This window comes from Bidens hawaiensis, unplaced genomic scaffold (genome assembly GCF_021521415.1).
Source record: "Bidens hawaiensis isolate Kalapana, Puna unplaced genomic scaffold, B.hawaiensis_p1.1 tig00017154_1, whole genome shotgun sequence".
Taxonomy (NCBI): domain Eukaryota; kingdom Viridiplantae; phylum Streptophyta; class Magnoliopsida; order Asterales; family Asteraceae; genus Bidens; species Bidens hawaiensis.
The window spans coordinates 137,714-154,868 of NW_027492593.1; the positions used below are offsets into that span (position 1 = coordinate 137,714).

General features: G+C 35.7%; 2 protein-coding genes across 2 annotated transcripts; both read left to right on the forward strand.

The window, feature by feature from the left end:
- Nucleotides 1–1,068: 1,068 nt before the first annotated feature.
- LOC143553142 (class V chitinase-like) lies at nt 1,069–12,786 on the forward strand. The gene is made up of 3 exons (XM_077043191.1): nt 1,069–2,352; nt 3,153–3,278; nt 12,092–12,786. The coding sequence occupies exons 1-3, from the start codon at nt 1,269–1,271 to the stop codon at nt 12,277–12,279; spliced, it is 1,398 nt and encodes a 465-aa protein (XP_076899306.1). The 5' UTR covers nt 1,069–1,268; the 3' UTR covers nt 12,280–12,786.
- On the forward strand, nt 12,781–16,876 carry LOC143553145 (cysteine-rich receptor-like protein kinase 19). Its single transcript, XM_077043193.1, has 3 exons — nt 12,781–13,490; nt 13,592–13,742; nt 16,109–16,876. Exons 1-3 carry the CDS (start codon nt 13,270–13,272, stop codon nt 16,412–16,414), a joined length of 678 nt encoding a protein of 225 aa, XP_076899308.1. The 5' UTR covers nt 12,781–13,269; the 3' UTR covers nt 16,415–16,876.
- Nucleotides 16,877–17,155: the final 279 nt, after the last annotated feature.

Genomic DNA, 17,155 nt, shown 5'->3' on the forward strand with positions numbered 1-17,155 from the left:
ACCGGACCCTTATAATATCTGAGAGGATAGGGACCAAACCCTTAAAATATCTGAGAGGATAGAGACCAGACCCTTATAATATCTGAGAGGTTATAGGGCAGAAGGCTCTTTAAAACGTATAAGTAAGTATGAAAAAAAGAAAGTATGAAAGTATAATAGAATGAAAGTATGAAAGTATAAAGTATGAATGAAGGTATATACTTATGTATGTACGAAAGAAAGTAAAGCAGGTTAAGTATGTAATATATGAATGTAATGTATGTTGCATGATTAACTAGAACTCACTTAACGTAGCTGACTTTTAGTATGCACGCTGGCTAATAGGTTAAAAGAGCTAGCATGAGGAAGGCACATGGCATGGCTTGAACGGCTGGTATATAAAGATAGAAGACATGATGTTTTATTTTATGCTTTATGTTGAGACGATTTGTGATGATTTGTAAGAAAAAGGTTGACTTTTATTATTCCGCGAAAGTTTTAGTTAACTCTGATATATAGAACCGTGTTTATGAGTAAATCCAATACCGAAATATGACACCGGGGCCGGGGCCTTACATGTTCCCTATATAATTTTGATTAAGCCCTCTATAAGTATATAAAGGGTCTACCCATTCATACATATTTCCAATAAATCAAATTTGAATTGATAATAAGTCCAGTCCTTAGTAATAACTTGATATTTTCCGCCACTTTCTTGTTTCACACCCATTCATACATATTTCCAATAAATCAATTTTGAATTGGCTAAAAGTCAAGTCCATAACAATAACTTCGTGGCAAACCTTGAGAATTTCACGTGAAAGTTCTATCAAAAGATTAGTTGACACTTGATAGCTACCTTTACGTGGAAGAATTGAATTGTCTTTAGGTGATCAATGCAAACAAAAACAGACGACTTCCCACTCATTAAAGTAACAACTACTAAAAATAATAGGATATTATAAATTTACTGTACAATGCTTAGATATATATTTAGTAATATTAATAAACATAAATCATATATGATTAATATACAGTATCACTATCTTATATTAATTATCATGAAAACAAAGCAAAAATATTACCATAATCCAGGATAACCTCGAGATTATATGACCTGTACATAATACTAAAATCGGTATAGTTATAACAACAAAATAAGGATGTAAAACCAGTCAAACATCACAATCAATAGAAACATGAAGGAGTAGTTTCCTACATATAAAGATTAATGACTCGATTGTCTAAACAAAAACAACCAAATTGCCATTTAATTATTGTCCAAGTTCATGAGTATCCTTTCCCTTATATTCCTCTTCATGATTTTCCTCTCTTTACAATGGAAAACTTCAACATCACAAACATGGATCAAAGCCGGTTATTGGTACGCTGGTAGCGAAAACCCGATGCCCAACATAAACTCGGCCCTTTTCACTCACCTCATATGTGCTTTTGCATACATCGACCCGTCAACCCACGAACTGGTTTTAAAAGCATCAGATGAGCCATATATATCGTCGTTTTCATCCTCGGTTAGAAAAGGCAACCCATCGGTTAAACCACTTTTGTCAATATGGACACAAAATGGTAAGTTTGGAAACGTTGGGAATTCATCCAACTTTTTAGTAATGACTCAAACCCCCACTTATCGAAAGACTTTCATCGAGTCTTCAATAAAAATGGCTCGGGCTTATGGGTTTGAAGGGCTTGATCTTTATGTTGCAACTTTGTTAAATACAAAGGGAAACATGACCAGCTTAGGGAACTTATTTAACGAGTGGCGAGTTGCGGCGGATCAAGAAAAACTGATCTTGACCGTGGGAGTTCGTTACTCGCCTGATCTCGACTCAATGAGTTACCCAGTTGACTCGGTGAGCAAGAATTTTGACTGGGTGCATATTCGATCATACGACTATCATACTCCTATGACCGATAATTTCACCGGGGCCCACTCAGCCCTATATGATCCATCTAGCCACATGAATACTGATTATGGTGTAAATGAATGGATCAAAAGCGGATTACCGGCTAGCAAGCTAGTGTTGGGTCTAGCATACCATGGCTATGCCTGGACCCTTGTGGACCCCAAAGATAATAGCATCGGTGGTGCACCAGCGAAAGGTCCAGCTATTACACCAGATGGATCAATTAGCTATGATTATATTAGGAACCACATGAGAAGTTACAAGATTAATTCGTTGTACAATTCAACATACGTGATAAATTATTGTACCATTTATTCGTTTTGGATTGGGTTTGATGACGTAGAGGCTATTAAAAATAAAGTTGTGTATGCGAAAAAGATGGGGCTTCGTGGTTATAGCGTGTGGCAGCTCCCGAATGATCACAACTGGGAACTCTCAAAAGCTGCTGGTAAGTACAAATAGTTAGATGAACACTTTTTGCCCAATCTTTTAAACCACTTTAATAAATTACTTTGGTGCTCAATATGATTAGAGAAAGGGCAATAAGTTCCATAGTTAATTAAATACAACGACAATTCAGGCGAAACGTTTTACATTTTTATGCAATTTATACCCTTTTACCAATTATTATTAATTTTTAACACCTTCTTGACGCAGTGCAGAAACATTAATAATAATGAACTTTCATTGAGGAAATTGATATATTTAATTCTAGGCTATAGTGTATTAAGCCAGTTTTGAAAATCTGAAACTAACTGCCTAATCATATCATGTTAGTAAGTTCCTAAATAAACATGTAAATTACTCAAATCAAAAAGATTGATGTGTTTTACATAGAAAAGTAAACAAAATGAAAGTCGTTAAATTGGAGAAACCCATGGATTCAAAATCAGGGCTCCAGCTGATGAAATTCAGGTCTGATGGTTGGTTTGTTACATGATTCGGTCTATTAAGACGTGTGAACCTTACTTATTACCTGTTAACTCAAGATATGACACAAGTTATGCCATTTTCAAGTTGGGTCAATTTCTAGCCGCGTTGTATCTGTCTTGGTCCACATAGGAGCTCACTAACTCTTGATGGTCCGTATCTCTTCTGACCCGCTACTATACGCACAAAAAAGTTCAATGATAATAAAGCACATTCCATAACAAAGTTATGTTTAATATGAGAACATGCATCATTTTTTATCCACTATAAACAAAGGTAATTTGAAAAGCGATTGTACTTACGATGAAAACTGTGCAGCGCAAGAAGACAATTACCGTGGCCACCACAAGCGAATATTTGTGATTGCTTTGTGCACTACTGCTTTCTTTATCCTGCTAATAGGCTGCATAATCTCTAACATGAGGAAAAGGATCATATCAAAAGGTAGACTTTTTACTCTCCAAATTTTACTTGCCAATTTCTACCATTCCCAGAATATAAAAATAATCTTAATCAATATCAACTTATTAAATATTTATTTGATCAATCATTTTCCTGTAAATTACAGTAATCTGATATCGATATTAACTTGTTGACCTTTATAGTCAAATCTGTTGGGTTTCTATGGATATTATAAACTTAGTTAACCATTTAACTAGTCATTAAAATAGCGGAAGCGTGATATTTACAAACTAAACATATGTATCCATGTGTTTATATATGTATATATTACAAGTTTATATAAGATATGTTCATGAACAACCTAGTTTATTCATGTCATAAGATTACCAATAATCTATTTATTAGAAACCCGAAGCAAGGATCAAATGATACGGAAAAAGTAAACTATCAAAACTATAAACACTTACATTCTTAACCTTTTAAGAGTGTAGTTGATGTTGAAGAAGATGATGATGTTGATGCTAGACTTTCAAAGGGAAAATCCTCAAACGGAATGTACCCCGAGCCTCCAACACACACCGAGCTATGTTAGGGAGCTTGAACACGAATAACCGAGACCCGAGCCTCTTCTTTTGATCTTGGCCGAAAAACAAGAACAAAGAAAAGGAAAGAGTTGTGTGTGTTATTTTGTTACTTGAAAGTCTCTTTATAATTATAAAATCTTCCAAATCAAAATCATATATTGTGTTAGGTTTTTAGTCAAGTAACAAACACTCAACCTTTCACCAAATCCATGACAAAACTTGACCAAAACCTTGGGGTGTGGGGCCCACCCAAAACCGGCCCCAAAATATATTTTATTTTATTTTTTTTTTATTTTATACTTTATAAAATATATAAACACCCCCATCTTTCATAAACCATTTTATAAAAGAACACATAGTTAAATAATCATTCCAATAATAATTATTTGAATAAATAAATTAACCAATTAATTTATTTAACACTTTCAAGTAGGTATTCAGAAATCCGATTTTCTGAATGTATCGTGTTCTGTATTTGTCTCATAGATCTTATCTTAACAAATACATTATTGGTGTGTGTCTAACTCGTTATTGGGTATGACCCGACTTGGATCAAACACAACTAGCCACATTAACCTAATTATGTGTCTCGGGCATACGGTATTCCAACAATCTCCCACTTGCACGTGACTCATAAGAAGTTAATGCTAATGGTGAATACCGCCTAACAACAGGTCACCACCCCTAGTGTGTTTGACTAAGTGTCATTCAATAACATCATCCCCTTCAAGTCCATACTTGATATGATATAGGTAAGTCTTATCATTATATCCCTTTGTTACCAGATGTCCTGTCAAATCGAAGAGACATAGAGTGATCATTCTCTCAATGATTTAACTTAACAGGCCTTAGACATCTAAACTCTCAACACATAAGAGGAACAAATTCCATCTTGACTGCATACATCCTCGTTGACATCTCATATGATATCTGAGCTCTTTCTTACACGTCATCGTGTTACCGAAATAACAAAGAAGAGAGTCAAGATATCAGACTTGATGAAAAACCAGATCCAATATGCATCTCAGGTCAAAGGACACAATGATACTCGCCTTTACTCAAGGATTACTTATGATCAGTTGCACTAACTCCATGCAGTGATCCTTGAGAGCGGATCATGTCCAACATTTGTATCCCACAAATATCTATGAACCTTGGTGGCAAACCTATGCCCTATATTCATCACATGAATATCAACCAATCCGGGTTCATAATAGTCTTACCTTCATAATTGTTCCCACAAGTATGATCGACTACGGACGTTTAGAACAACATAAGTTATTCATGGATTAAACATGCAAATATAGAACATAACTCATTGAATAATTAAAACATAATTAATTTTCATGAGATACCCATTACATTCATTCTTATACAAACACTAAATACAGATTAAATCCACTCACTAGAATACCGAAGTCCTAATGCACAAACATGACCCTCATGCTTTGGCCTATCGAGGAGCTTCGTGAGTGGGTCCGCAATATTTTGATCGGTATGAACTTTATGAATACATATCTTTCTCTTTTCAACTTCATCCCTTATGTAGTTGAATCTGCGCTCAATGTGCCTCGTTTTCTGATGAGCACGAGGCTCCTTGATCTGTGCAATAGCACCCTCATTGTCACAGAATATCTCTAGGGGCTCCTGAATGGTAGAGATAATCCCTAGATCCATGATGAACTTTTTCATCCATACAGCCTCTTGGGCTGCCATTGAAGCGGCGATGTACTCAGATTCTGTAGTGGATAACGCGACAACATCCTGCTTCGAACTCTTCCAAGAGACAGCGCCTCCATTCAAAATGAAGACATATCCCGACTGTGACCGAGAATCATCTCGGTCAGTTTGGAAACTCGCATCCACGTAACCCTTTACGACGAGTTCCTCCTCACCAGACCCATATATTAAAAACATATCCTTAGTCCTTCTAAGATATTTTAATATATTCTTGACAGCCATCCAATGACTGTCACCTGGGTTGTGCTGGTATCTACTCGTTATGCTTAAAGCATACGAGACGTCCGGTCTAGTGCACATCATTGCATACATAATAGATCCTATTGCCGAAGCATAAGGAACATGCTTCATCCTATCCTGCTCTTCCTTAGAGCTAGGACTTTGGGATGAGCTTAACATGGTTCCTCTAGGAATAGGTACCAAACCTTTCTTAGAGTTTTCCATCCTGAACCTTTTCAGGATTTTATCAATGTATGCACTTTGATTGAGTCCGATCAATTTCCTTTGTCTATCCCTATAGACCTTTATTCCCAAGATATATGTCGCTTCTCCAAGATCCTTAATTGAGAAACGACTACTTAACCACGTTTTAACGCTTTCCATACTTGGTATATAATTTCCAAATAAAAGTATATCATCGACATACAAAATAAGGAACATGACTATACTCCCACTAGCCCATTTATACACACACGCCTCATCACCGTTTTGGACGAAACCAAACGCTTTGATTTCTTCATTAAAACGATGATTCCACATCCGTGATGCTTGTTTCAACCCGTAGATTGATTTCCTTAACTTACATACTTTGTCAGGATTAGATGGATCGACAAAACCTTCAGGCTGAACCATATGGACATCTTCCTCAAGATATCCATTAAGAAAAGCGGTCTTGACATCCATCTGCCATATCTCATAATCAAAATGAGCTGCAATGGCAAATAATATCCTGATCGACTTAAGCATCGCGACCGGCGAGAAGGTTTCATCATAATCAATCCCTTGAGTTTGCGTGAAACCTTTTGCTACAAGTCGTGCTTTGTAAGTATCTAAATTTCCATGCATATCTGTCTTCTTCTTGAAGACCCACTTACATCCAACCAGTTTGGAGTTAAGTGGACGATCAACCAATTCCCAAACTTGGTTATCCTGCATGGATTGCATCTCGGCGCTCATGGCTTCAAGCCACTTGTCACAATCAGGTTGTGACATAGCATCTTTGTAGGAGATCGGTTCATCCGAATCGACCAAGTAGCAATCATCCACGAGAAATCCATATTTCTTGGGAGGTCGACTAATCCTACTAGATCTGCGAGCAACGTGTGTATGATCAACCATTTGATCACCTTCAACATCCTCGTGTTGAAAACTAGTATCGACCAACTGTGTATCATCCAGTGATTCTTGAACCTCTTCAAGTTCCACTCTCTTTTCACTAGGTCCTTCCATAAGGAACTTAGTTTCTAAGAAGTATCCTTTGCGTGAAACAAACACCTTTTGTTCACTAGGATCATAGAATATATATCCTATATCATCCTTTGGGTATCCTATGAAGATACACCTGATGGATCGAGCCTCAAGCTTATTTGGGGTGTCACGTTTAACATAAACTATGCATCCCCATACCCTTAAATATGAAAAGGATGGAACCTTTCCATGCCACACTTCATAGGGTATTCGATCCACCTTTTTGGTCGGGGCCATATTCAAAATACGAGCCGCTGTAAGTAGCGCATATCCCCAAAATGATGGCGGTAGTGAGCTTCGTGCCATCATTGATCGAACCATGTCCAACAGTGTTCTATTCCTCCTCTCGGATACTCCGTTATGTTGAGGAGTTCCAGGAGGAGTGAATTGTGAAATAATTCCACAATCTCTAAGATGACATTGAAAAGCATCACTTAGGTATTCGCCTCCTCTATCGGAGCGGAGTACCTTGATTGTTCGGTCGAGCTGATTTTGTACTTCATTTTGAAATTCCTTGAACATTTCAAAGGCTTCATGTTTGTGTTTCATTAGATACACATACCCATATCGACTAAAATCGTCGGTAAAGGTAATGAAGTACCTTTCACTATTCCTACTAGTGGGCTTGAGAGGTCCGCATACATCCGTATGTATGATACCTAACAAGTCCTTAGCCCTTTCATTTGTACCTTTAAAAGGTTCTTTGGTCATCTTGCCTTGAATACAAGATTCACACTCATCAAACGAACCTAACTCATTTGTTTTCAAAAGACCATTCTTTTGGAGAGTATTTACACGATTCTTGTTTATGTGTCCAAGACGACAATGCCAAATGTAGGAATCACTCAAATCCTTTTTGAGTCTTTTAGTGGAAGTTTGATATAATGAGCTATTTGAGGTATTGTCATGAACCAATTCATAAATACCGTTGTTTGGTACAGCTTTAAAATAAAAGATACCATTAGATGATACATGCATTTCTGATTTTACAAATTTAAAGTCAAAGTTACATTGTCTAAGAAGGTGCACAGAAATAATGTTCCTAGTCAAACTAGGAGCATACAAAACATTTCTCAAAACAACTTCCAAACCACTTGGAAGCGATAAAGTGAAGTCTCCTCTAGCGACCACGTGCACCCTTGCACCGTTGCCCATGAAAAGACTCACTTCGCCCTTCTTTAAGTCTTCATTCCTTTTGAACCCCTGCAACCAATTGCAAATATGAGTTCCACATCCGGTATCCAATACCCATGTGTTAGAAGAAATAAGATTTAGCTCAATATTAATCATAAAGACATTACCCGAGGCATGCCCCGCATTCCTCTTGTCTCTTAGCTCTTTTAGGTAGACCGGGCAATTGCGTTTCCAATGTCCGGTCTCCCCACAACCAAAACAAGGATCATCCTTATGACCCCTCGGTTCCACAACCTTTTTGTTTCTTTGCCATAACCGGTGATTTGCCCTTACCCTTAAGATGCACAGGAGGACCCTTTCTTTTTGCTACCTTAGCCTTAGGATTGGGTTGAGATCGATTCTTGGATCTACCTTCATTGATCGCAAACACGGGTAAAACCCTTTTACCCATGCTCGCCTCGGCTGTTTTAAGCATTGAGTGAAGTTCTCCAATGTTTTTGTCCCACCCGTTCATGTTATAATTTAACACGAAAGTGTCGAACCTTTTCGACAAAGAGTTAAGGATCAAATCCGTTGCTAACTCTTTTGAGATGGGACAATTGAGCTTGGTGAGGCGATCAATGTAACTTTTCATCTTAAGCACATAAGTTGAAACTGGTTGATTATCATCCATTCTACATGCATGCAAGGCTCGAACCGTTTCGAACCTTTCAACTCTTGATTGCTTAAGGAACATTTCCTTAAGTTGAGTAATCATGTCGTACGCATTATGGTTTTCGAAATCCTTTTGGATTTCGGGAACCATAGTCGCCAACATGAGGCATGACACTTGAATGGAATCTTCCGTGTGTTGGACCCAATTCATATATTCGACCTCACTTCCCTCTTCCGGTTCATTGGGGATAGGTGTTTCCAAAACATGATATAATTTTTCTTGTTTTAGAACAATCCTTAAATTTCGGAACCAATCCGAAAAGTTATTGTGGTTAAGACGGTCTTTAGCGAGAATAGATCGGAGAGATACATTTTGGACGTTAGGGATTATGTTGTCGTCGACGTGTGCGGCCATCTGCAGAATTTTAATTAAGTTCATTTTAGTGTTTTACCTTTTTAATTATTAATACCCTTTTATATATATACCAAATATAATTAATAATTAAAATCTAGAATCCAACGATAAACCCGACTCCGGTTAGGTGACCTTTTTCCCATTGTCGGTTTATCAAGGTAGTTATTCATAACAATTGCAAACCCTTTTGCAACTTCTAGAGTTTATGGGACCGGTTCGAAATCATATTTCGTGTCGGCATGTTTATCCCATCAACACCTATTAGACCCCATGCTTGGGTGACCCTCTTCACATGGTTCTAATTTAAGTCATCCTACTTGTATCAACTTGTAATATTAACATACAAACGGTTAGGTGACCTTTTTCCCATTTATATGCCAAAATTATCTCAACATATTAATTTACTCTACGCGGTTAGGTGACCTTTTTCCCACTAAGAGCTTACTAATATGTTAAGCGTTATACAAAAGGATGGTGTTTAACTTGTTATCCTTAATTTTAAAAGGGATTTTTAGTTTTAATAATTCTAGTTGTAAAACTTTAAATCATGTTCTAACATGCATTTAGTAACATGATTATTTTGAAACCATTTTCAAAATTCTAATTTATAATAAAACCATTTTTTTATGGGCGTGAGACGGCTAGTTAATAAATCCATTTTATTAAACTACGTGTCACGTAATTACCGATAATTATTAGAACTCGTTTTATGCTTTGTTAATTAATTCTATGTGACGAAGTTGATATCCTAATATCTTGCAACCACATAATCAAACAATCATTAACAAGCATACACAATTATACTAGACACGAGCCACTAAGTTAGACCACACTTGTTAGCCGAAACAAGTGTGTGTCTTAGGTCCGATCCTAAGGGACACATGACACATGGATGTTGTAGCTCCCACTCGATCCCGCATCCAAATGCTTCGAGCATCTTCTTCAACCCCGTTGTGATCCATTGGGCTTGAACTTGGGCCTTAGCTTCCATAAGCTTCCATTTGGGCTCAATGGGTGGGCTTAGGTCCTTTTGGGCTTGAATCCCCTTAATGGGCTTGTGAGACCCATTATCACCATACCCGGCCCAATAAGGCCCAAACTTCCAATTTTGCAATCTTCTTTAAATTTACAAAACAAATGTCCTAATACATTTTTTCTATAAAATAAAGATATTACAAATAAACTATTTATTACATACCCATATGAATAAATAATTACAAAACTGCCCCTAATTAATTATTACAAACCGAAACTTTGAATAATTAATAACAATCACAACAAACATCCATTTGGTCTACGGCTCGGTCTAGTTTTAACAAACATAACCCGTTATGTCTTAGGAACCCGTTCCAAAAAACCCTCGACCTTATCGGGCCTAGCCCAACCCATTTGGGCTTGACCCAATAACTAGATTATGGGCTTCGGCCCACATGTCCAAAACACATGGGCTTCGGCCCATTCATCAAGGTCTTATGGGCTTCGGCCCATTCATCCAATGAAAGGTCTTATGGGCTTCGGCCCATTCATCCAAAATGGGCTTCGGCCCATTTCACTCGGTTTTATTTTTTTATTTTTTTTTTTTGAACAAAGCCAAAAAATATAACTAGATTAAATACAAAAAAAAATTATGCATGTTAATTTTTTGTATAAAATCTTTCAAGGGAAAAATATAAAACCGAAAACCCGAAGCCTAGTTTCCCGTATCCCGGCTCTTGATGCCATTTGTTGGGTTTCTATGGATATTATAAACTTAGTTAACCATTTAACTAGTCATTAAAATAGCGGAAGCGTGATATTTACAAACTAAACATATGTATCCATGTGTTTACATATGTATATATTACAAGTTTATATAAGATATGTTCATGAACAACCTAGTTTATTCATGTCATAAGATTACCAATAATCTATTTATTAGAAACCCGAAGCAAGGATCAAATGATACGGAAAAACTAAACTATCAAAACTATAAACACTTACATTCTTAACCTTTTAAGAGTGTAGTTGATGTTGAAGAAGATGATGATGTTGATGCTAGACTTTCAAAGGGAAAATCCTCAAACGGAATGTACCCCGAGCCTACAACACACACCGAGCTATGTTAGGGAGCTTGAACACGAATAACCGAGACCCGAGCCTCTTCTTTTGATCTTGGCCGAAAAACAAGAACAAAGAAAAGGAAAGAGTTGTGTGTGTTATTTTGTTACTTGAAAGTCTCTTTATAATTATAAAATCTTCCAAATCAAAATCATATATTGTGTTAGGTTTTTAGTCAAGTAACAAACACTCAACCTTTCACCAAATCCATGACAAAACTTGACCAAAACCTTGGGGTGTGGGGCCCACCCAAAACCGGCCCCAAAATATATTTTATTTTTTTATTTTTTTTTTTATTTTATTTATTTTATACTTTATAAAATATATAAACACCCCATCTTTCATAAACCATTTTATAAAAGAACACATAGTTAAATAATCATTCCAATAATAATTATTTGAATAAATAAATTAACCAATTAATTTATTTAACACTTTCAAGTAGGTATTCAGAAATCCGATTTTCTGAATGTATCGTGTTCTGTATTTGTCTCATAGATCTTATCTTAACAAATACATTATTGGTGTGTGTCTAACTCGTTATTGGGTATGACCCGACTTGGATCAAACACAACTAGCCACATTAACCTAATTATGTGTCTCGGGCATACGGTATTCCAACAAAATCATGTTTATCTTCCCGTCTTATAATTTGGAAATATGGACCAAATAAGGAAAGTCAGATTTAAGTGTGATATACCTCTATCGTTATGTTAAAGCAATTTCATGTATCTAAGGATAACATGTTCGGTTTGCTATAATAGTGAAACAGGTGATGGTCATGATGATGACACTGATGAATAGTGGCAAATCATCATATCATAATCAGCAAGTAATTAGCTTTGCAGACATAAGAGAAGCTACAAATAGCTTCTCGGAAGAAAATAAGCTTGGCGAAGGGGGTTATGGACCAGTTTACAAGGTGCTTAGTTCTTCTGTTTACAAGTACTAAATTATTCACAATCAACTATCATTGAAATTGGATCTGCACCAAAATTAACTTAGTATATAAGAAATGCGTACATTATGCTCGTTTGATGACATGAGAAGGAATTAGCATGGGAGCTAGTGATCAACCATAACGGTAAAATTGACAAGAAACATCTTGAGATGAAAACATCATAGGCAGTGTATGCATGTTATCCATAAGGAATGACTATAAGTTTAGATAATATCATGTAATTTTAAAGTGTGATATACCTAGGTGTCGTTATGTCAAAACAGTTTCATGCATACTTTTACCTGTATATCTACTACTGATAATCGTCTAAATCAAAATATTTTCAGTCCATAATCTAATAATAATACATGAGAGGATCTATTTTGATATGGTTTTGTGTAACACATTTGTTTTAAGTTCGTATTGGTGGAAAATAACTTATGCAAGAGTAAAAGTATTACGCAACTGCCTATCGATCACTTACTAAATAATGAGTGATTTGTTTATATAGCTACAACATACTCAATATACATGTCTACTTTTTCGTGATTTACTCTAAATTTAATAGACTTAACGAATATCGGTCATATATGAGGTATAGCATAGTTTTGATATATTTTTTTTTCGATGCTTATATTAATATATTGTTTGATCTTACCGGTGGATAACCAGGGAATATTATCAAACGGACAAGAAATAGCCGTAAAAAGACTTTCACGTAGTTCTAAACAAGGAATCGAGGAGTTCAAGAACGAGGTTACATTTGCAACAAAACTACAGCACGTGAACCTTGTAAAACTCTTGGGGTTCTGCACTGAAAGGGAAGAAAAGATGCTTGTCTATGAATATATGCCAAATAAAAGCTTAGACTTCTACATCTATGGAGAGAAATTTTCTAAATTCCGGATATTTAAACGATTATACGAACCCACATCTTGGTTTACTTTTAATATTTTTTACTAATGATATATAATTACTTGTGTAGATCCATACAGAAGGTCAATGTTGAACTGGGAGAAATGGGTTGAAATAATTGATGGGATAATCCAAGGGCTTTTGTATCTCCAAGAATACTCAAGGTTAATAATAGTCCACAGAGACTTGAAAGCAAGCAACATTTTACTTGATGCTGATATGAAGCCAAAAATATCAGATTTTGGTATTGCAAAAAGCTTTCAAAACAATGAAATTGAAGCAAGTACTGACCGGATTGTTGGAACCTAGTAAGTATCACTAAGATATGTATTATTAAGCCACATAATTTAAAGTATTAATATATCCTAATTCTTTAGACGATATTAACTATTTTCTTGGTGCAATGCAGCGGATGTGTTCCTCCCGAGTATGTAAAAGAGGGTTTATACTCACGAAAATATGATGTGTATAGCTTCGGGGTACTTCTTCTGCAAATCATAAGTGGGAAGAAGAACTACAACGTCTATGGACCGCATGAGAACCTAAATCTCCTCGAATATGTAAGTTTCTTCTTTTTATTTTATAATAACTAACAAGTGAGTTCCACACTTCCACTACTAGAAAAATGCCATAAGAACCTGGAAGAAAGAAAATAACATAAGATTGTTATTTTGTGGCATAAGTTTAAAGTTTTGCAAAATGTGTTTTACCCGTCTTTTATTCAACATTAACACGATCAGAACCAATTGTTCCTAACTTCCTTAATTAAGAACAAAAGTTAAACATGTAAGTTGATTGCGGAATCATCTGAATTGCTTGAATCTGAATTCCATCAGATACATATAGGCTGAGTTTGTTAGAATTCGCATTTTAAAGAACTAGAGAAAATACGCATTTGAAACAAAACTTGATTAACTTGAATGTGATTGTTGTGTTTTGTAACAATGTTGTTCGTCCAATAATACAATTTCGTGTTGGGTTTAATCCCTAGTTGTTTTTCTTCTTTGTTCATGTTCTTGATTGACGGAATGGTTGATCCATGATCTCCTGGGTCCTATACTTTTGTCACGTCTCACTAAAAATAACAAAGTAAATTAAAACTAAAAAGACTAATAAAGTAAATTAGAAAAGAAAGACCAATAGTGTAATACATCGATTTTTAGAAGAGCCCAATGTCATGGACTCGGGTACTATCTTGAGAAATGTCGTTCCGCGTCCTTATATTCATAAAGGCTAGCCTTGGCATTCTTATCTCTATAACGACTAGCCTTCGATCCTTATCTAGGTGAAGACTAGCATAATGTCTCCTGATTGATGTTCATGACTGGATTAATTTGTCCAGCCTTAGACTCATCATATCCTGGAGTTGCTCAACTCCGATGACTATGGTGTTGAGATAAGTATACACTTTAGGTTCATATTACACTTATGCGTTAGGATGCTATAAATGATTTGCATTAGAAGCCATGCGTTCAACACCTTTGAAGGTGGTCAGGTGGGCTTGTACCTCAAACATTTGGCTCATGACATGACCCATTATATTTTTGTACTGCCGCGGAGAATGATTGTTGTTCACACGACCAAACCATCACCCCTCTTTTGGATCCTTAAATTACTCTGTCACCCGATTCAGAATCAGGTTCGATACTTTATTGACCAACACTCTTGCTTAATGATCACAACCCTCAAGCGGGGCCCGTTTGATACGTTGGGATAAAGGCACAAATGATATTAATAACATGGGAGAACGACACAAGTCAACCACATAGTTCAAAGGGTAGAACCCCTTTGATACCACTTGACATAGACATATCGCCTATAACGTACTCACATCCTTTCTACAATTCAAGAAACCAAAAAAAGTGTGAAGTTACATTATATAAAAACACTCTATATTGCTTTGTAAACACTTTAACAAAAAACTTTACAAGTAACTTTCGAGGTGAACTGCCCCAAATGAGGTGCCTCTTTTTAATAGTACTTTGCTACTAAATGAATATGTTCTAGAACTTCCTGTCTATTAGTTACTTTACTCTAGATTATGCACAACTTTTCAGGAGCTTTCATGAAAGTTATGTCCGCACTTTTCCTTCAATTTCTTCATGCCTTTCCATGGATATTTCTTAAGTTTTTCCCCATGGACTTTTGATCTTCAAGATATTAATTTTTACCTTTATAGAACTTCCAGGCCGGGACTCCTTAGCATTTTGATCAATGTTTTTAGGCTGGTCATCAAGCTAAAGCAAGTTCATTTAAAACTTACGAAAACTTCAAAGTTTTAATCAATCCCCATGGATGCTCACATATGAACTCTTATGTAGACTTTTAAGTTTTATTCCCGTTTATGACTTTTTACATTTAAGTACCTCTAAAATCTTTAGTTTTCTTCCCATTTGGAGTCGTTCACATATGAGCGCTTGTGGTTTCATTAGTTTTCATTCCATATTGTGTGAAAGTTTTTCACACGTGAACACTTGTTAATTAATCTTCAATTTACTTCCCAATTCTGATTTAGATGGGAAGGTTGTGAATCTTATTTTGTTTTTCTTACTAAATTTTAATGTTCATATGTAAACAACTTATAAATACATAAACTCGAAAAGTGAAAACCGACTCTTGATAATTTAAATTGGTTGAAAAAATTACACGAGAAACTTGGGCATAAAAATGTCGATTGTTTTCAGTTAAAATAATAAAATAACTATCCATACATACACAAAAATTATTGGATTTCAGTGACTGTGTGGTTCCTGTGGATCCCATTATATATCTTGGTTATTATTTGGACCATCCCCAGTATGAATACATGTTATGCAGATATGTATATTAGTTGATTTTATTTAATAGTGTAACTTATGATTTTATAATTTTTAAAATGATGGATGTTTGTCTTTGATGATTGACCACGGTCCTCGACCAATTTCAGGCATATGTTCTATGGAAAGAAGGCAAAGGAATGGAGTTCATAGATCCTTCATTGGATGATGAATCTTCAACATGTACATTAACAAGATACATGCAGGTGGCTCTGCTATGTGTTGAAGAACAATGGTCACACAGGCCATCAATGTTAGAAGTTTCAACCATGTTAAGGAATGAATATCAAAGTCTACCTATACCAAGAAGACCTGCCTTTTCAACCAATAAATATGATGAAGAAGAGAAAAATAAAACCAATGGAAATATGTATTCTGTCGATATTGCAACCATTACCAAACTTTTACCTCGCTGAGTTATAACTACAGTTAGCCGTGGCCGAATCATTACTTCTTAGCCTTGTAAGCAATATGAAGGTCCAACTTAATGTTTTTCAAAAAGTTCACATTTTGGAAAGATGAAGCGGACAAATTCGCGGATGATGATTAGGGAATAATCCTCTTTTACATTGTTTTATTCCATTCTCAGGCTTCATTTTTTGGGTCAATAAATTTGACAAAGCAAACAATCAGAAAGTTTTTTTTTTCGTTTTTTTTTTATTTTTATCAGAGTTCTCTGATATTATGATATGTCTGAATCGATAACACTAAGTCCAACATCGGTTCACGAAGTGCAGGCCCAAACTCATGCATTATCAGCCCAAGTCATACAAGCACTTCATCAGAGACCCAAACGGGCAACTCGTTTACCTCTTAGGCTCCAAGAATAACTGCAAACAACTTCCAGAAGATGCCAAAGAGAACACAAATTATTTACTTTCCTGATTTTCAGTTATTTAAGTTTTTCAAAAGATCTGTTTCTTGTTCTTCAAGTTTGTTATTTCTATAACTCTATAAGTACCTTTGTGTCTTTAGTAATAATCATCAGAAAATTGTCCCAAGTTCTCTTCTTTCTTTCTAGTGTTCTTAGAGATTGACCATCTCTAATTAGGTCTTATCAATTGATGCTTAATTTCATTGTAATTTATAGACTTGTTCCAGAAAGATAGTTGCCAAGCTTTGAGCCGTATAGTTCGTCGGAAGGGAAAAAAAATGAG

What these genes read in the sequence shown, in the direction of transcription:
- LOC143553142 (XM_077043191.1), top strand. Translation starts at nt 1,269, where the DNA reads ATGAGTATCCTTTCCCTTATATTCCTCTTCATGATTTTCCTCTCTTTA. An exon ending in GGAACTCTCAAAAGCTGCTG is followed by an intron (nt 2,353 to 3,152) that starts GTAAGTACAAAT and finishes AAAACTGTGCAG; the next exon opens with CGCAAGAAGACAATTACCGT. An exon ending in GAAAAGGATCATATCAAAAG is followed by an intron (nt 3,279 to 12,091) that starts GTAGACTTTTTA and finishes TTGCTATAATAG; the next exon opens with TGAAACAGGTGATGGTCATG.
- LOC143553145 (XM_077043193.1), top strand. Translation starts at nt 13,270, where the DNA reads ATGTTGAACTGGGAGAAATGGGTTGAAATAATTGATGGGATAATCCAA. An exon ending in GACCGGATTGTTGGAACCTA is followed by an intron (nt 13,491 to 13,591) that starts GTAAGTATCACT and finishes GGTGCAATGCAG; the next exon opens with CGGATGTGTTCCTCCCGAGT. An exon ending in ACCTAAATCTCCTCGAATAT is followed by an intron (nt 13,743 to 16,108) that starts GTAAGTTTCTTC and finishes GACCAATTTCAG; the next exon opens with GCATATGTTCTATGGAAAGA.